This window comes from Phoenix dactylifera, chromosome 7 (genome assembly GCF_051530095.1).
Source record: "Phoenix dactylifera cultivar Ajwa chromosome 7, Ajwa_hap1_PhDact_Kaust_v1.1, whole genome shotgun sequence".
NCBI classification, from domain to species: Eukaryota; Viridiplantae; Streptophyta; class Magnoliopsida; order Arecales; family Arecaceae; genus Phoenix; species Phoenix dactylifera.
Window position 1 is genome coordinate 291,221 of NC_143196.1, and position 20,471 is coordinate 311,691.

The 20,471-nt window shown below is 40.7% G+C and overlaps 3 protein-coding genes across 3 annotated transcripts; 1 reads left to right on the top strand and 2 right to left on the bottom strand.

Moving 5' to 3' along the window:
• Positions 1-3,257: 3,257 nt before the first annotated feature.
• Positions 3,258-3,854, top strand: LOC103707545 (protein MIZU-KUSSEI 1-like). The gene has a single exon (XM_008792076.1). It carries the CDS (start codon positions 3,258-3,260, stop codon positions 3,852-3,854), a length of 597 nt encoding a protein of 198 aa, XP_008790298.1.
• A 273-nt stretch (positions 3,855-4,127) lies between these two features.
• On the bottom strand, positions 4,128-5,110 carry LOC148702835 (uncharacterized). Its single transcript, XM_088724387.2, has 2 exons — positions 4,704-5,110; positions 4,128-4,164 (listed from the first exon to the last, which is right to left on the bottom strand). The coding sequence occupies exons 1-2, from the start codon at positions 5,108-5,110 to the stop codon at positions 4,128-4,130; spliced, it is 444 nt and encodes a 147-aa protein (XP_088580513.2).
• On the bottom strand, positions 4,363-13,863 carry LOC103707546 (uncharacterized). The gene is made up of 11 exons (XM_017842919.5): positions 12,206-13,863; positions 11,899-11,968; positions 11,305-11,385; positions 10,408-10,524; positions 8,930-9,373; positions 8,406-8,815; positions 7,759-7,858; positions 7,589-7,648; positions 7,407-7,493; positions 6,526-6,654; positions 4,363-6,294 (listed from the first exon to the last, which is right to left on the bottom strand). Exons 1-11 carry the CDS (start codon positions 12,250-12,252, stop codon positions 5,989-5,991), a joined length of 1,851 nt encoding a protein of 616 aa, XP_017698408.4. The 5' UTR covers positions 12,253-13,863; the 3' UTR covers positions 4,363-5,988.
• Positions 13,864-20,471: the final 6,608 nt, after the last annotated feature.

A 20,471-nucleotide genomic window follows, 5' to 3' on the forward strand; every position in this document is an offset into this window, starting at 1 on the left:
AGGAAAAAAAAGAAAAGAAAAAGGAAGAAAAGAAGAAAAGAAGAAAAAAGAAATAAATAAATAAATAAATAAATGCATAAATAATTATATCTACGAATGAATAAATAAAGAAATAAATAAATAATTAAGATAATAATTAAATATATTTCAATAAAATAAAATAAAAATAAATAAATAAGAAGGGAGGAGAAGAATAGAAGAAAAAAGAAAAGAAAAAAAAAGAAAGAAAAGGAAAGAAAAAGAAGAAAAGAAAAAAAAAAGAAGAAAAAGGAAAGAAAAAGAAGGAAAGGAAAGAAAAAGAAGAAAAGAGAAGAAAAAGAAAGAAAAAGAAAAATAATCAGTGAGTGAGTGAGTGACATTAGCAAAATGTGTCAGCAGTTGAATAACCTTTTTCGAGTACCCTTCCCAACACAAATCTCATAACTACCAGGTGTTCTTGGTGGCAACTAATCTGTGAAGTAATTTAACCTTTTCAACAAGCTGTCTCAAATTCTAGTCCCATAGATGCAATGCAAGCAGATCTCGAATGGAACAGGACCTCATTTGCCGATGGTGAAGTCTTAAAGAGAACAATTTTTAGACCGATAATGGAATATTTTGATTTCCAAACTCAGTGATTTGGAATCATCATAGGAGAAAGCAAGTGATTTGGAATCCTCACAAAAAGGTTAAGCGCTTATCAGCGGAGGAAGAAGCGTGTATTATCACCGGTTTGGAGGAATATCGTTGCTTCGGTGCCACCTCCACGGCATAGGATTTAGTTCTGTATTGGCAATGGAAATGACATCAACTTCTGGGAAGATGTATGGCTTGAAGACTCTACCTTGAATCCTCTTTTTCCAAACTTCTACCTACTATGCATGAAAAGGTTTGCTCCAGTTGCCTCGCAGGGGAATGCCGGAAGAAAAGCTTGGAGCATTGAGGACCACCTTCATCTTCTCATCGAAGCTCACTACGAGCTGGACTCATGTGAAATGCTTTAGGAACTCAGACCTTCCATTTCTGGGAAAAGAATCTAGAGGAATGGGAACGTCCCTGCGCCATTTTTTTTTTCCTTTCAGCTAAGCATAGCTCAGAAGTTAGCCAGTGTAGTTAATGTTAAATGAAATGATTAGACAGAACACAAATTGATTTAGGATTGGTCAGTATCAATAATCAATGAATCAGACGCAACATAAATGCGACACCAATTGGTAGACATTCCAAGACATCAAAGTGGTACTTCAACATGAAATCAATTAACGATCACCGTTTTCATCTCACCTTTTTCATGGTGGTAGAAATGAATTTAGGGATGTGTTGATGGGTGATCCCATATACAATAGATGACATCATACAATTCTAAACATGGAAGACAATCAGACTCAGAAGGCCAATATTTGTGTATAGTTGACAAATCTTGGAATTTATGACATATCATGTCACTATAATTATGTCTATAATTGTGCAACCAGCCTCATGTAAAGCTATTATATAATGGCTATTATATAATGTAGTTATCTCATTTCACCGAGCATGATGCCTTTGATATATCACATTATCTTTATTCTCTTCCAACAAGTCTTCTCAACTTAGTGTTATGGGTTTTTATAAATTTTAAAAAGCTGCAAGAGAGGGCCTGCGAAATGGCAAGCTGCTGCTCCAAGGATTTTAGGGCATCGTCAACGTCTCCCCTCCCACCACCCCTTTTTTTTTTTTGGCTGAAAGCCTGAAACCCCCCTCCCCTCATCTTCCAAGCCGCTAAGAATGGCTTCTTTGCCTCATCCACTGTAATAGAGCTCTTAGGTTCGAGCCATGACCACTCCACTCTCTTCTTCCTCCATTGCCTCTTCACCACCCTCCAAGAAAGAACACAAAAGAGGCTTCTTGTTTCCTTTCTCCTCCCTCTCCCAGGTGACGCTTGTGGGACGTCCATGATTTGATCTCGATGCTCATGCCACTAGTTCATTTAAGATGGTGTTGGTTGACCTAAAGGAGGTCACTACACTAAGTTTAGGTCATAGGTGATTTTTATCCCAAATGAATTTGATCTTCAATAATTTAAGATAACCACATTTGGTACACTATATTCTACTAATTAAAAATTTATGGTCATCTATAAGTAACCTGTTTGATAAATCATAATAATCCAATATCGTGTACCATACCATGCTAAAACTATACCTAATATATTCCACATATTTTACAACTACTAAATAAAATTCTCAAATAAATTATAAAAAAATACACATAAATGTCTTTCGGCAGGTCCATACAATTTATATGTAGAATTTTTTGCATAAGCTAGCTATAATTTTGATAGCCAAAATTATTAATCCTATAAAATTGTATTAGTTGTTATTGTAGAATTAGTATATTCATTTATACTTAAATACTAATATTTATTTTGATTAGAAAAATAAGAAGTAATATATCAAATAATATCATAATGTAAATATAGGGTACAATAATATATATTTATTATATTTTTTAAATATAACTGAGTAATAATATGATTAATAATGTATTAAATATAATATATATATATAATTAATATATATATATAATATTGATATATTAATAATATATTAATATACCAATTTGTTTATTGAACTCAGAGATATTTTTTGTCTCCAAATTCTGTTAATTTGAGATCTCTGTACTTACAACCACCGGAGTGCATGACTGGAATGCAACAAAAAAACGGAGAAATTTACTGGTTTTTAACTAGTCGGGTTAGCAAAATGGCCGCGGAGATGGCGGGACTCGCGATGCGCATGCAGCGCTTCCGGTGCGTCGCGGGCACCGCTTCGTGCTATTATTTCCAAATCTTCTCACTACTCTTCGAAACAATCTCCTCCATCCGTTCCCTTTCTGTGCCCTCATTTTTCCGATTGGAAAAAAAAAAAAAACTATGATGAGATGGAAGAGCAGGTTGCACATCTGTTCGTACCTTCCGAGTCCACTCACGCTCGCGAAATAAGCTACAGACACATCCATAATAATCCATAAAATAATGTCTATTTCAAATATACCCCAGCCCGCCAGATTAACTAACGAGAATGCGAGCTAAGATCACATCCTGGGAGCGATCCCGTGCTTCCCGCTAACGTCGACTTTATCCGCTTCTCCTTTCGTCCTTTCTCGATAAATTCACACGTATATACCCCTCCCAAAATCCCAATCACATCGTTATCTTCTCTTCTCCTTCGTCACTTTTTTTTTTTTTTTTGTTATTTCCCCTTCGATTCTAGCTTGAAATTTGATCGCGACGTCACATGGCCAGCAGCAAGAAACAAGACGAGGACAGCAACCACGCGGCGGCGTGGCGGAGCACGTTCCTCTGGATCGCGGACGCCCTGATGCTCCCCTGCAAGCCCATCATCTTCCCCCTGTTCAGCCCCCGCCCGCCCGCCGTCACCGGCACCATCCTCCACCCCCCCGACGACGACGCCAACAGGAGGCTCCGCCTCTTCCTCCAGGACGGCAGCCCCGCGGGCCCCACTCTCCTCCTCCTCGACCTACCCCTCGCCCCCTGCCAGCTCGCCGGCGCCGCCCGGATCACTTTCGAGTGCGAGTCCGGGGGCGCCGGCCCGCTGCTGGCGGAGCCCGCGTGGGCGGTCTCCTGCGACGGGCGGCGGGCCGGCTTCGGGACCCGGCGGGCGGCGCCCACGGAGGCGGAGGCCCGGGCGCTGGAGTCGATGCGCGCGGTCTCCGCCGGCGCTGGGAGGGGCGTCGGCGGCTTCACGTACATGAGGGGGAGGTTCGACAGGGTGGTGGGTTCCGCCGACTCGGAGTCGTACCATCTGGTGGGCCCCGCCGGCTTCCTGGGAGCCCACGAGCTCAGCTTCTTCTTCCTCCGCGTCCGACACTGATGGCATGCCGCACGAACGTGTTCTTGCGGATTACCGCAGCTGATTAATCTCCAGTCTCGAGTCTTCATGAGCCTTTAGTGTGGGTCGGCAATTTCTTCCTTTCTTTGTTTCTTTCTTTCTTTTAATGCATTCTTATTTGTTTTTTCGATTCATAGATGTAAATAAAGTGGGAAATACTTTTTTTCCAAGGTTCCATTTTTCAGGTTCTTTTTTTAGCTTGTATAATGACAATATTCTTTTCTGATTTGTAGAAGCTGCAATGGTACAGATGTATTACCATTTCTCAGGTTCCATCTGCCATGTACTGATACTGCACAATTAAAGAAAGTATTTATGAGCCTAAGCTTGAATCATCCAACTATTTATTGTAACATTTCTTGGAGGCCCCTACTTCTAAATGCTTACTTTTTTAATTTCAAATATCTAGATTTGCAGGTCATCTATGGTTTATCAAGTGGGAATATACGTATGATTATTGCAAGAAAGAATCCGTACGACGCTTGAATCATGAGAATTCCTGTTCCACTCCACTGGCATTCTAGATCTTGTTTTAGGAGGAGGACAATATTTACTTTCCGAAAGGACAGCCTGCAGAATGCTACTGCGACTGATCTGCTCTGCATGCTAACCACAATGGTGTCGGCTTCTTTACCTCAAAGCAAAATATCTGCGTTCACCTTCAAAACAACGGAGTACAGCTCTCTTCTTCTTCTTCTTCTTCTTCTTCTTCTTCTTCTTCTTCTTCTTTTTCTTTTTTTTTTTTCTTTTTTTTTTTTCTCGATAAAAGCGGCATTTCATATAGCTCTAACTTGAGTACATCCAGCCATATCAAAAGAAAGTAAAGCATACAGGGTAGGAGGAATATCTCCTACAGATGTCCATGTAACCTCCCTGGAATGCCGGGCAACAAAAGAGGCAACCCAGTCTGCTGCACTGTTTGCCTCCCGGAAAACATGTAACGCCCGGAAATCACTGGACTCCTGCGCCAATCTTCGAATCTCACGGATGAGGGGATGACCATCACCATATCTGTCTACTCCCCGAATCCACTCGATCACCACAGAGGAGTCCCCCTCAAGGCATATATGCTCAGCACGAAGTACCCGCCTCGCATAAGATATCCCCTCCCAGACTGCCCGCAGCTCCGCACCGACAGCAGTAAGTCCCGGCGCACGGCGGCCACCAGCTGCTATCAAACCACCCAGATGGTCTCTGATGACAAAGCCAACTCCTCCAGACACCCCGTCCACCGACATACTACCATCAAAGTTCACTTTGAGATGACCAAGGGGTGGGGGTACCCAAGAGACTAGGGCGAACCTGGGCGCTGTGACAGCGGAAAGAGTACCCTAGATGTCCCTGGCCATCTCAGAAGAAGACCTGACGGTAGTAGTGGTAACCTCCCTGGCAAGACGCATAGCTCTGTCCACCACCACCCTCGGAGGTAACCGTCTGCCCTCAAAGATTCCAGCATTCCTATCCAACCATATAGAATGAGCCAAATAAGCCCACCGGATCCCGGCCTCAACAGTACTGGGCCTCCGCATGGAAACTCTCAACCAATGAATCCAATCTGGAGTACAGCTCTCTTTGATTCTCGTTTCGCCCGTGTCTTTTAGAACTCTGTCACTCTTTTCAGATCGTGCTCTCTAAATCCAGCTCCAATGCATGAGCACCACAGGAAGCAAGATCTAGTTAATAACTGGCCATGTTTCTTCAGGCACAGTGTATATATACATGGCTTTTCCTTATTTAAGACAACAGAAGGGGTTTCCAGCCCCCACCCAATTTGCTGACATTTTAAATTCTAAAGAGGTGCAGGTGGGACTCGATCCCAGGCACAAGTGTATAATAAATATCAAAGCAGATTTTCAGTCACAGGCGAAACTAATGTAGACTAATCTGATGTTTGGTGAGAAGAGAGAGGCTAATCTGATGTCCACCTTGTGCAAGTACCACTGAATTATGTACACCAATACAGTGTCAGCAGCCTTTATATCCTCATAAATCAACTCTTTTATACACTCCACGCGCACTCAAATTAAAAAAAAAAAAAAGGACCCAACTCACCTCCATCTAATGCACAGAGGCGGACCATGTTCTCCAATAGAAACATTAGATGGTGTCAGTTTATCTAAAGATTTGTCAATTCTCTCGAAAGCAAATACCTGAAAGTGCAGTTGTGAGGTACCCATTCAATGATCTTGCAGCATCTTTTCTGTTGCCATCGACGCACAACCATTCTTAGAGTCTTAGGAAGATAGCATCGAATCATGTCCAGTAAACCTTGCTCCCTTAAATTGGAGTCCTTTGCAAAAGAGTCTATAATCTTTGGTAAAAGAATCGTCTGATCCTTTCGAGTACAGACGGTAGCCTGGAAGTACTGCTCTTTTGCAACTCCCAGCTGTTGGAACAATCTCTTTGGAGTGTATATGCGGACCTATCATAAGGGAGAAAGAGGGAAAAATAAAAAAAAGATGCAGAGCCAGATCAAAGAGACTTGTTGTTAATGCTTTTAAGTTCTTTTTTTTTTCCTGATCGAAGATATGGTTGTTTTTATCTGTAGGCTATTGCATGCAAGTTTCCAAGAAAAGCCAATCAATATGAGAATGTAATTGTTCTTAATTAGCAGAGACAGTTTTATTTCAGGTATAAGCAATTTAAACTTTACCGGAGGATCTGAATGGCTTCCTGAACAAAGTGCAAAATGTAGCAGAGGTTCAGGATGCTCAATGGCATAGGCTTGCCACTCATCTCCATCTTTGAACTTCATTTTGGGGGAGAGTAATATCCGAAGCCACTACAAGTACAACAAGACTTGTTAGGAATCATTGCAGAAAGTAAACTAGCAGTACTAATCAGCAATAAGTAGCTAATATGAGGAGGTCCTGTGAAATGAGTTTCATCTCCATGATAATTAAGCTTAGACAGACATTTCACAAAAAAAAAAAAAAAAGCTTAGACAGATGGCAACGAAGTTCACAACAGTGACAACCGGAAAATATAGCAGCTCTTTAAGGCACGCTTTTGCACCAAGCTAGAGTTCAGAAGTTGGCTTACCAAATTGTTGACTTCCACTGCATTTATAAATCATATATGTCATTTATGCTATTTTAAGAACCTCAAGTTCAGGGAGTTGTGGAGGGAATTCTTCAAAATACTTTTTGTTAAAGTACTTGTCAAGTGTATTTTATAGCTTGATGAGTGAAGATTGTTGAATAGTATATGAATGCCGCATTATGAAGACGAGGCTACAAAACAGGCATGCTTATGAAAAGCTAGAGAACACTGTACAAAAAAAAGACTATCAAAAGATCAAAAAAATCATATTTAGGAGTGTAGTGTTTTCTGTGAATTTTTAAAAGGAAGAATATTTGGAGAGAGAAGTTTACAAAGTTTCACCATGTAAATTTTGATGATATAGAATAACAATCACAAGCCTAAGAACACAATCTTTACCAATTTGAAGTCTTCAATATGTTGTACAAAGAAAAGAAAATCGATACAGCCGGTAGATCTTTTAAGGGATAATATGAAGCATAGAAAGAACACCTGTCGAGGAGGATGTGTACGGCATCCCAGAATTGAACCTTGTATCATGTCTGCATTTATAGTACGACCACCTATATTATATTTAGCCTGTAACAAACAAGATTATAATCAGAATAGCTGCCCTCAACATCTGCATCAAGTACACCACTTTTTAGTTCGCCTCTTTCTGAGATTATATTCACCTTCATGAGTAATGATGCCCTTTTCATGTTATTTTGAGGGATCCCATACTCTAGATGCGCCTACATATTACATAAGTAATAGTTAGGAGATGATACTTAGGGATCACTGCCAAAAAAAAAAAGAGCACATGGCAAAGACAACCAAGCTTCAAAAATTAGACAGCAGTTACATGCATCATCATAGCATTGTGCACATTGATCCAGAAGGCAAGCTTCTCCTCGTTCTTCATCTTTCTGGGATCAACGGTTTCCAATTGATGGACAAGCAATCTGTTACGAGAAGTGATTCAATTTTGATCTCATCAAATTACATTAAAAGAATTGAACAAATGACTAATTTGGTCAGCTGATTTCTCTCCTCTGTCGGATGTTCAGAGAAACATGCACATTAATAAAATATCTAGCCTCATAGTTAATGGCACAGCAAACAGAGATCACACTCCAAAAAAAACTAGAAGACGAAGAAGAAAAAGATACAGCGAGCAGAGATTTGAGTACCATATTTGAAAAAAAAGGGTCAAAAGTTTCCAGTAATTCTATATTTCTTTTGAGAGATCAGACTTAATTAACAAGCAATTAGCAGTCCAATAAGTCCATGTTTCATTGAGAGAACTACTTGTGGGACACCAGCCAAGGAGTCGACGTCTCAAATTCTAACCGATCATACATCATGATGAAGCTTGAAATATTACCGGTGTGTCGGAATAACATACATGCTTAAGACAAGAAAGAAATTAAGATTACGTATAATGCGACTTGACAAGTGCCTCGGTAAGCATCAGATTTTTAGTTGAAGTTCTGGAGTAGGAAAACTTACTGATAGTCGTGCAGCAAGCCGTTGACATCGTTAAATCTTCGACTCTTCTTGCCAATAGAAGTTACTTCTAGCATTGCACTGTAAGGTCCGCCGTACTCCTTTAATCCTTCGACCTGGAAGCGATTGTCCAAGCGTGCATCTAGAGTGGATTCTCTTGTACAGCCAGGATTTGATGTATATCCCATAAAATTGGGAGAAAATGTAGTCTTTGACGAGAAGGACGAAGTAGGAGAAGATGAGAGGGCTTGATGCACCAGAGGAGACTCAGCCAAACTGCGATACAGGGCGCCCATGCACCTGACCATGTCTTCAGAGAGTCTGTTGGGTGTCTCTGGAATGTGATCGGCAATTCTAGTTCCAAGATGATCTGCGAGGCTTGTCACCCCTCCCGAGTCAGCATTCCGTCCATGCTGTGCCTCAGCCACAAGAAACCATGATTAAAATGCATCGTTATTGGTTGGTAAATCAAGCAATCAACAGACCGACAAAATTAGAGGTATGAATGAAGCTGGCGTTCCGGCTACCTCAGGAAAAGATAATGGTAAGGTATGGCATGCCTCGAGAGCTCTGGTTAGTTTCTTAGAAGAAGGTGACACTCTAGTCGAACAAACTGCAAGTTGCAAGAGAGAGGAATGACTCCAGCTGATGCCATGGCTGTGCTTCTCTAGGCTATGGACAGCACAGGCTTCATCTACGGATTTGGTGGCTGACTTGCAGGGAAGCATCATCCGACTAGACAGCTGAAATGCTGGATTTTCTTTTCTGGATGGGAAGTTCGATGTGGTGGCATCCGATAGTAGCCTTGACTGAGAGCCCAGCGGCTGTCTCTCCCTGTCTTTAACAGCAGTGGGTGATAAACTGGATATCTGCTGTTCAAAAGCTTTTCGATACTGGGATAAAAGATACTGCTCCAGATACATAACCTCTAATTCCAACATAGCAATCTCCCTAATCAGTTCCTTGGTGGGCTGGCACCGCATGGAAGTTATATTAATATTTCTTAAACAAGATAGGAGTATACTAAAGAAACAAGAGGTAGTGAGGGGAAAAAAAAAACTGAAGTCCACATCAAGCAAGTATTAGGTACATCTAAATTTTCCTATTTGTCAAATAGATATTCCTACATAATCAATAGCTAAACCTAGTTGAACACCAATGTTAATCTTAAGTAAAATAAAAGCTGAGGGCGAGCTAGCATTTTTGACTTCATCACAATTTGCAACTCAAGCATTGTCATCAACTAACCGAATTAGAGAAACTGGGAGATTATATCATTAATTAGTATTAAGGCCTGATGTATATTGTTGACCTTTTCCCTTAACGACTTTAGTTATTTAGATCTACTTGTTAATGAGCATGGCATCGGAGTCAAAGATCATGAGTTTAACCCTAATCAGATTGATTTTATCTATTTATTTTCTCGGGTCTTCTCTTTCCTTGACTTGTTTCCGGTTGAGTTGTTCTTAACTCGTGCTTATATTGTGTCACTCTAATTGTTCCGAGAGTTGACTCGGTGTTACGACCTGACATACATTATCGATCTCTTCCCCAACAGCTTAAGTTTATGGCCAATATTCCGGTTTATTTTTCGAGTCCTTCTTCCTTTAACTTGTTCTCGTTTAAGCTGTTCTTTACTCATTCTTATCAGTTGTCATCTTGAGTTATTCTTGGCACCATGCCTCCACCTATGTGCTCCGGACCGCATGTAACAGCTTAAGCTCTTGGCATTTCAAGATTAGTTAATAATTAGAGCATGAAATGATCTATAAAAAATATGTGCTTTTTTCTCAAGAAAATCTTTTCCCCTTCTCAAGAAGCACAGAATTCCAACCCTCCACTCTCAATTCAAAATTAAGATATCTAAGCGGCAATCAAAACCATTATTCAAGTAGGTGTCATTGAAAGATGGTCAAAACGAAGGTAACAGTGCGTTCAAGAAGTAAAAAACAGCCATCAGAGAAAAAAAAGGAAGGAAAAAGGGAAAAGAAAAGAAAAGAGTTACCTTGGACATCAAACTGTCACTCGACAAATCAACAACAGGAAACTTGTACCCCAGCGCTTTCTCCAGAGCACGGCGCATAACAAGTTGATCCTGGAGCCGTTTCTCAAGTTGCTGAATCTGCATTATAACAAAGAATAATCGGAAAGCATTCTTCAGAAAAAAGAAAAATCAGAAAGCATTTCAGAATACGACAAAAGTGTGGGGTAGAAGCCGTAATTGTTGATGGTAATCATCAATGTAAAGGTTATGGAGGACAGAGATAAACTAGGTGCCATTTATTAAGAGTTTCAGGTCCCTCAAGATATCTCTGCTTTCCATTTTGGAACCCGTATTTGAGGATACTAGCTCTTGTTTGGGCTTGAATTAGTTCTACTATTGGATGTCATCTGCTGCCACGAAGAGTTCAAGAGCAATCAGAACACAGATATATTGATCAAAAACCAATCTATAACGCTGACAACTCGACGATAGAAAGTTATAGTTTTCGCATCGTGTTAAGGCAGATGCACTAAGAAATGCAATATATATTCTCGAGGCACCGAATGGAGCACTCTTTGTTGCCAAATTTGAATCTCCAATATTTCTGGAGCATTTCTTAGTATCAAATACTGCAAGCAGTTAGTCGATAACACCAAAAATTCTTAAAAATGGAATGTTGTAGTTACTTGCTAAAAACTAGTCATCATTTCAGCATTTTTTTTTGAGCAAAACTATCGCACAATCATTTCAGCATTTCAAAAATGCTGAATAGTCAGATGATCACAATTTCATTCAGGTCCATTTATGTAGGCAACACTTGCAAGCCAGAAAATTAGAGGAGCAAAAAGACTGAGAAACTTTACAAATGGTAGCGTAATTTAACGAGGTCCCGGTAGTGTCATGTGCTCTGTTTTGTACCTCTTGCTTCAAAGAGCTTCGGACTTCATTGTCAGGAGATGGTCCGCTCTTGGCGTCAGTTTGCCCCTTAGTATCTATATCCTGCAGACCAAATCAAATCCGGATTTATTTATTTATTTTAAAGTTGCATTCACCGTTCTAAGAAGATAATTGCTAGTACTAAACTTCCAAACAATTGCATCCAAGTGGCTATTTTTTACAAACTAGAATGACTGAATAACTACCCATAAACAATCTCATTGCCTTTTGTCATGTAAAGAGGGCTTGGTAGTGTCAATTCAAAACCAAAAGGCACAGAGCCACAGCCCACGGACAACATAATTTGCATTCTTCTTTTTAATGTAAAATTTAGTTGCAACTTAAAGGTCGCAGTTGATGAAATCAACATGCTTGGCAACTGCCTTGTCATATAATAGGAAACTAAAATATTTTGAAATTAAAATTTATTCCCCGTCATTAACAAGCATTCTGCACATCCACGAATTAACAAACTCTGGCTTCCTAAATTAGGATCTCAACAAAAAATATTCTACGCATGCATGAAGCAAGAAACTCTGGCTCTACATGAGGATCTAAAGAGAGAAAAATTCTCACCAGCATAAGATGGCGACAAGATTTGAGTGATGAATCCAGCTTATCCTTCTTGACTCTCTTATCAGAATCACTGTTATTTCAAGCCAACTATATCAACACAGGGTACAATAAAAAACGTAAGCCTAACAACTTTGAAATAAGCAATGGATAGATCCAAGTAAGATCCAACGAGAAAATCCAGCAATTTGAAGGGAAAGAAGAGCACGACCTCCTCCCTTTCACATGCACCCAGGAACGCATCCGGATTCTCAAAAACAGTAGGGCTAATGAAGCAGGGAACAACTAAATTGTGATAGGAATCGGCTACCTCTTGGAGCGCATATGTCTTGCAGAGGCTACTTGCTTGGAATCCATTGTTTTGACAAAAGAATTTTTGCATTTTCACGTCCGGCAATTTTGAGCCATTAAATCACCTCAAAAGTCATTCCTGCAGATTGCTTGAAACATCTAAGAACTCTGCCAAGCTTTCAAGCAATGAAATAAAATGAGGAACAGAGCATTCAAATCACAATCTCCATCGCAGAAGACATCTTAAAGAGAACAACAAGTGGCGGAAAAAAAGAAGCCTTCAAATGGCTTGTCGAGCAGAAGAACCGCACTTCATTCTGACTCTTAAGATATAACTTCAGTTGTTGTCAAGATCCACCATTCTTTGCGAGCAAGGCGCCATCGAGCACTGGAAGGGCTTCAACTTTGACCTTCATAATATTTATAGCCAACCACATATAGAGCCAGCGTCAAAGAAATGACCCATGCGAGCAGCACATCTTCAAACAAGTCAAAAACTTATTACTTTCCAAGATTTAAGAAAACGGGTTGGAGACTTGTGATTGACAGTCGTGTAACAGAATTAAGCAATCGTAGAAAGTCTTCTCGTTTTGCTCTCCTAACTGGCTATCCGTTACTCTCGGTCACACCTACATACTCTCTTATGAATAAAATCCCGGTAAGGGGCCACGGCCCCTCTCCACATGCACAAAAAAAATAAAAAAATTAAAAAGAAAAGGAAAAAGAGGAGCATTAGGTAACGCAATCAATGTACCTGGACACTGAGGATGGTCCCCGGAGCACTTTCTGTATATATGTCCATACATGCACCATAACATGATAATTTCAAAAAACTGCATCTGTTCCACTTCTATACATATTGTGAAGAATATGATCCCATCAGAACTCCACAGTTAAGTATGCTTGGGCCAGAGGCCCGGAGTAGTACTAGAACAGGTACAGGGAACAAATTGTGGGTAAAGTTCACTGGCAATTTTGGGTGCCTGGGAGAAACTTGCCCTTCTAAAATAGCATCGCACGTCATATTTAATGACAAGAGGATAGTGTGGGCATCTTCATGCCCGATTTCTTCTTCAGATAAATGGGAGTCGGCACGTCAGTCTGCTAGAGAGTAGCAGTTGCCCTTTCCACAGTCATTACTTTGGTTTGTTTTTTTTTTTTTTTAAAACCGGACTCGCGCGCCACAATCTGGCTTCTCCTAGGAATCACTGCTTGTTTGGTTAGAGGTTTTGGAAGTCAGGTGCGTGTCTGGGTACCCCACACTATAATCTGAGTTAACTATATCTTGGTTGCTCGAAAGAAGTTCTGAATTATATCACTCTAAATCGCGGCTGCCCTTCCAATTCTCGGTGCCTTGAACCTTCTTCTTTGTTGTTTAGTTTGGAAGGACGGACGCTAAGGACGTTAGATGATTTAATACTAAAGATCGAGGTTTTCCTTAAGAGAATCTTTCTAGCTTCTTAAAGTTAAAAAGAGGACAGAATAATTAATTAACCCTTGAAAGGGATGAAAGTGAGGGATAAAAGAGGATTTGGCTGCTTCAAGGAAGGTGTTCCTATTGGGACTTCCCTTGTGTTTGGGTTATTAACCTCAAAAGGAACTAAAGATACCCAGATTGTCCGCTATATCAATGGAGCATTGCTTGACACAGAATCTATAGCTTAATATAATTTCGATTGGCTTGGCCTTTTGCAGAAACACTCTAAAAGGAGATTGGGTACCACAGCTCCTTTTTCTTTTAGCGAGAAGGACATGCTGGAAAAAGGGCTACCCCTCTGAAAGTTCTGCACAGAGTAGACAGAAGCAAGTCCGGAGTCTTCGTGTGACCACTTGGATTGGTGGCTTTGCATGCTAAGAGCCCTAAGCTCGCGCATGAGACCTCTTTGTTGCCGATTTCTGTGGATCGACAGGATACGGCCAAGACCTCTTTATGCCCATACCTATGCCCATGGATGGGGATTGCCACTAATGCAGCATTAGTGTCTTTATTTCATTAGGTAATAAACTTTTGGGTCAAATATATGCAACTTTGGAACTTTTTTATTATATTCTTACCAGAAAAAAAGGGGCTCTATTTACTACTTTCTTCTCTCTTTTGAAGGGAAGCATAATTCTAGTGGATACTGATATTTCCAAACCGTCCTTTTTTTTCATGAGAGGCCCAACGCCTGCCTACAATTGCCAGTAAAAATTAAGGGGAAGTCTATGATTCATGGTACTTAAGCTTAAGAAATCTCGTCACTCTTCTCGTCTACAAATCTCAACGAAGGAAGAGCTCGCAGAAAATGCTGAGGCAACAACCAGAATATTCTATAGGCATAGAAACATGCAGCAATTATTCCATTTCCATTTAACCGACCATGGTCAAAATTTAAGACCCATATCAGCATTATAATCGCCTGTCTTTATGCTCCATGGCCAACATAAAAAGGCTGCTAGATGTAAAATTATACGAGCTTCCAGCAAAGAAAGCTTTCTCCTCGACATCCAGAATCATTTCGAAACTCTGCATATATATTTTTTACCTCCAGTGATGTCGAGGAGAAAAGCTTTGTTCGCTGGAAACCTTCTCAGTTCATTTTTACATCCAGCAGTCTAAACCTCAGGTTCTCCAAGGGCTTTTCTGCCATCACCAATACCAACATGGATAAAGATACAAGTCGTCATTGAAAAGGGAAAAAGAACATCTCGGCGGGAATCAGCGTCGCGCTTCTCGGTGTCTGAAGCTCGGGGGACGCGTGCTCGATTCTGGGAGAGAAGGAGAGAGAGAAGGCATCTCCGCTGGCCCACGGTTAAAAATAAAAACAAGAACACTCGAAGCAACATGCGAGTAGAAACGACAGGCGAACTTTCCAAAAGGATTTTGACAAAGGTTCAGATGCTCTGCAATCTCAGTTCCAGGCCAGAAGGCCGCCAGCAACGACCCAGCAAGACTGCCACCTTTGTGGATTCCTTTAAAACCCACGGCTAGATTTGTTAAATAGTTAAAGCTAGCTTTGGGCATGCGAGATGTCTTTGCGGTCGCGTTTGTAAAGTCACAGAGATGGGTTGTTAGGACATTCTTCGCCGATATTTTCAAAAAAAGACTATCCTCGGCCCTCGCCAATATCTTTCATGTAAGCGGCCTTAAATTAAAAACATTTCAAAACCTAATCTTTACGGCATTCCTCTACGGTCGTGCCATTTCAAACTGATTTAGACACAGAACATAGAGATCAGAACGGCCGTGCGATGTGGTCGCCTGTCCTCTAAAATAAGCCCTAAAGGGTATGCAAGATCCGCTGATTTGAACCAAATTACTAGTAGTATGGTATGTCGTAGCAGCCCGAATTAGGCATTATGGATCATACCATATCGGATACTTGGTACGGATAGTATACCGATACTTAGTACGCTAAAAAAATTTCGTGCTATACCGTACCGACACTGTACTAGTGCCGCACCGGTGCAAAATCTGATACCAAGATGGCAAATCTTACTTGGTAGCAAAAGAGATGAAAATTAAGATTTAAAAAAAAATCTATTACCAACTGATAATTGATTGGTACAACTATATTGTTCCAACACCAGGTGCAAAATTTAACTAGTACCATTTTACCGAATCCTGGATTATATCATAAGCTAAGCACCCCGCTAAAAGGAAATACAATAATAATATAAGTGAATAGCTCAGTAAGAATCCCCCAAGCGCATATACCAGCATGAACAAAATAACATCTTTTGGCAGATATATAATTGCGAAGATAATTATCCAAATATCATTATTATAAATTTCATACATGAACAATCATGTAATTAAATATTTGTTTAACAAATTAAGTATATATATGAATCAAATAACAATGCCGACATGTATGGCCAATATAGCAACTCCAATGCATACATCATATAGCCAAAATAGCATTTTTGACATACAAATCATATATTACCAGAGAAGCAGTTCTGTTCAATAGTTAATTTAGGTAAATTATTTTTTATTGTCAGGTAAGCATAGGTCGGATCCCATAACATTAGCATTTCAGCATTTGAACTAACCATGGTCAACAACTACCTGTGACAAATCATATACATCATATTTCTATCATGGACAAGCTACCTCTAAATGCCAGGTTTCCTCGGCATCAAACTACCTACAATCATGACCACGTGTGACAAGCATACAATCATGCCAGTCCCTGTACACCATATTTTGGTCGTGGCTGGCAACATCATAATACCGTATCCCAACATAAAGCTAACAAATCATACCTATAATATTTCTATCGGCACTCTTTTTCCCAATTATACAAGCATACAAAATTCCAAATTGTTATAAGTTAATTGTAAACAATATGCTTCCCATATTTAAACATAATTTGCTATCATGTTTCATGTGAAAATAATCAATATAATACCACATGCAACATTAAAAAATCATCCATAGCCATGATATATATATATATATATATATATATATATATATATATATATATATATATATAGACATATACCCATGATCATGCACGAGATTAATCCAACATACCGACTTAATCCGCAGGTACACCCAATGCACCCAGTTAATTTAAAAATTAATAACTGGCATAACAAAATCTAGAAACTGACCTGCTCACTAATTTCAAATAATTAGTTTTCTTCTAAATTTCAAAATTGGACTCTTCGATCCTAACTCTAGTCCTAGGTTTCTATGGCCTAATCCAATAATTAAATTAAATGCAAAAAAAAAAAAAAAATCCAGGGTGGGGTAAGGAGTAAGTGGGTCTCAGTCCACTGCCCTAAGAAGAAGAGGGAATGTGGGAATCGGCCCACTGCTAGCTGGAAAGAGATTGTTTATAAAAATATCCACGTCCGGTGGACGTCGGCCCGCTGTTTATTTGGGATGTGGGCTCCGGCCCACCGTGCGGTGAAAGAGGGGAAGAGCGAAAAAGAGAGAAGGGAAGAGAGAGAGAGATGGAGCGTGAAGTGAGGGGAAGAGGAGAGATGAGAGATGAGAGATAGAGATAGAGATAGATAGATAGATAAATAGAGAGAGAGAGAGAAAGAGAGAGAGCGAGAGAGAGAAGGCGAGAGGGAGGTCGGAGTTTGGTTCTCGGCCGACCAAAGGGAGAGGGAAGGAGAGAGGACCGAGAGAGAGAGAGAGGAAGAGGGAAAGAGGGGGGAGAGTGGACTCCCGTCCACTGTCCACAGGGCCGACAGATGGGGAGGAGAGAGGGAAGAGGGAGAAGAGAAGAGGGAGGAGGGGGTGTCGGGTCGGACTTTCGGCTTCCGGCCGGCGGCACAGCCACAAGCCACGGAAAGAGAAGGGGAGAGGGAGAGTGGTAGAGGGAGAAACAGGGGAGAGGGATTCTGGGCCTGTCCTCAGAAGTGAGACAGAGGGAGAAAGGAGCGTCCAGTGGCTCCCCGTTCGTGCAGGGGGGTCTGGCGCCGCGACGGGGTTGATGCTCGAGCTGACCAGGTATTGGAGTCTAGCGAGGCTGGCAGCTGAGCGGCGAGAAAAGCTGGGGAGGAGAGGGAGAGAGAAAGAGTGAGGGGTCGGAGAGGTGGTGGGTTCGGTGGGGTGTGCTCGGTGGTGGAGACAGCGGTGGCTGTCTTCGGCGGCGAGAGGGGAATAAGTAGAGGAGCGGCCGCGCCCCCTCCTTCTCCCAGCCCACTCTCGGCCGGACAGGCGGCCGTGCCGCCGGCTAAACCCTCGTACGGGTGGAGGCGGGTGCGTTCCCTTTACCGACGCTGACAAAGGATAGAGCAATAAAATATAATTTGTAAAAAAATAATAATAGCACAATAATTTTTTTTTTAAAAATAGTAGTTCGTATATATATAGACATGATAATTTATTCAATAAAATGTACACTCTCACGAATGATTTTAAAAATCTCTATACCTTCCGTATGTAGTTCTACGATAATATTGTTATAAGCAACTTAAGTAAGTTTCTGAAGAAAAACAGTGGCAAAGCCACTACTCGTTTCATTGAGGATGGGAATGGTGAGGTATAGAGCTCCGCCCACAAGAAGAGTTGCAGGCTGATCACTTGAAAAGGAAAAGAACGCCAAAAACCGAGGATACAACCTTCTGCTGCTGGGAGCGAAGCTAAAAATCCAGCGGAAGTCACATAGAACACTCAAAACCCTTCGAGCAGACAACTCAAGAACAAGAAGAAATTAAAAAAATCAATAGAATCAGGGAACAACAAAAAGCTGTGCAGCCTGAGGCCCTAGAGCATCAGAGATCAGAGCGACTTCTATAAGTTTAGTAAAAGGATAAATGAAAAAGAAGCTCCACCTAGGATTTTCTTCCCGTTAGGAAGCCCTGCATTTGTACATATAATGCACATGAAGAGAAATATGGATGGTTGCAATATCAAAAAATATTTTTTTATTTTAAATTATTATGTTAAATGGCAAATGACTCGCTTGAGGTTGTTATACACTTATACATATAAAGAATAAATTTTATTTCTCTAAAAAGAGAAGGTTCTAGAATTTTAATAGATATTTTTCAAGAATTTTTTTTTTTAAGTACAACAGATGATCAACAAAATCAAAAAATAATAACTCACTAAAAAGCTCCGGCAGGAACCTTGGTTATTCCATATGAAGCCTTCCGAGTGGTGGACAGCAAAAGATGCGATCCGAATAGTCACATTATTCATTTTTCTGTAGATATGCGTGGTTATGTAGGAGCCACACTGCCCTCATCGTCTGTAGATTCGTGGAGCCGTGGCTGTTTCTCTGCAGTGCCTCTCCAACCCATACTAGATAACTATGGCCAAGTCACTCCAAAGGAGGAGAGTTCTTTCAGTGTTGTTTTCCGTAGCCAAACATAAAAATAAAAAAAAAGGAAAAAAAAGAGTATTCCTTTGCTCTTTTAAGTGCACGTGTAAAGATTTTTTTATTAAAAAAATGAGGAGGGGGGGGGGGGGGGGGGGGGGGGGGGGGTTCTCATGCCAGATGTTTGCTTGTGCACGATAGATCTAAACAATTTTTTTAATGAAAATATTCCACATATTTGCTTCCAGCTAAATCGTTTCTTCAATATCAAGTACATATTATCCATGCCATCAACTGGTTACGGAACTGAAGGCCAAGTTTGCCTTAAGCCCAGCCGTATCCTGTATAAGTTTATTCGGAAATCCTCCAGAGACATAGATCCTCTATGAACAACTTCAACTCTGAAGCCCTTAGAAGGGATGGGGTTAGGTTCAAGCACAATCACAACTTCAAATTAGCTGTCGTTTTGAGTGGGGATTCTCTTGCATTGGCACTTTCTCTTAGTTGCTCTAGTTGCTCTAATATTTTCATTTGGATGCTTCATTGGCCTGCTATGCAAGATCTCCCTTCCCTTGTCACTTGCAAGCATTTGATCATATTCTCTTCATGTCCTTGTCCAAATGAATGGCTATAAATAGCACAATATGTTAAAAATAATAAGAATACATTCTAATAGTATCGTTGTTATGATATAGAATATGGTTAGATATTCAATCTCAACCTATAAAAGTGCAGCCTTCCGTATAACATTTGTAAGTTACAATATGTGGCTATCAAGCTTTCACACCTTCTGATATTAACTGAGGTTGCACTTCTCTCTTGAAGCTAACCATGACGGACATATGAAGTAGGATATGAAATCCTTCAAATAATGCGGCCAAATTAGGAGTTCAGATCCTCTATAGTACATGTTTTGCCCCACAAAGGAGAGGGCATGTTTGGATGGGCTACATGGCACTCCTCTTAGAAATGGACGGCTAGCGCTCATCGTAATGATATGCCAAACATGACGGATTGAGAGATATCTAATAATTATCCATTTTTAAGGTGGTACATGTCACCTATTCAAATATACAATGGCATATGCCATACAAAACGCAAAGTGTAGAGAATACTGACTCCCAAGTTGGAGATTTAGAGTGGCCGTTCGGTTTTTCATGTCATCCACCAGCTATCATTTAACATATCTATTTACTCTTTCCTACTTAGTTATGTGAGACTTGCAATGTTGAATATGCGTTCTTTTCGTGTGCAAGACTCGTGATATTGGACGCTCACTAGGCTAGGACTTGCATGTGGGCAAAGCCTCTCCCCCGGCTCCTCTCATCTAAAGCCTTGCCCGTGCTAGAGGCTCTTGGCCAAGACTTGCACGTGGGCAACGCCTCTCCCCCAGCTCATGTCATCTAAAGCTATGCCCATGGCAGAGGCTTTAGTCTTTTATGCGGATCCAAATTTGCTCATATTAGGAGTGATAATCATGTCACATCAGATCAGATATGGAACGTATCGAATATATAG

What these genes read in the sequence shown, in the direction of transcription:
- LOC103707545 (XM_008792076.1), top strand. Translation starts at nt 3,258, where the DNA reads ATGGCCAGCAGCAAGAAACAAGACGAGGACAGCAACCACGCGGCGGCG.
- LOC148702835 (XM_088724387.2), bottom strand. Translation starts at nt 5,110, where the DNA reads ATGTCGGTGGACGGGGTGTCTGGAGGAGTTGGCTTTGTCATCAGAGAC. An exon ending in GGAGATATTCCTCCTACCCT is followed by an intron (nt 4,165 to 4,703) that starts GTATGCTTTACT and finishes TTAATTGTGCAG; the next exon opens with TATCAGTACATGGCAGATGG.
- LOC103707546 (XM_017842919.5), bottom strand. Translation starts at nt 12,252, where the DNA reads ATGGATTCCAAGCAAGTAGCCTCTGCAAGACATATGCGCTCCAAGAG. An exon ending in AGACATATGCGCTCCAAGAG is followed by an intron (nt 11,969 to 12,205) that starts GTAGCCGATTCC and finishes TTGAAATAACAG; the next exon opens with TGATTCTGATAAGAGAGTCA. An exon ending in GTGACAGTTTGATGTCCAAG is followed by an intron (nt 9,374 to 10,407) that starts GTAACTCTTTTC and finishes ATGCGGTGCCAG; the next exon opens with CCCACCAAGGAACTGATTAG.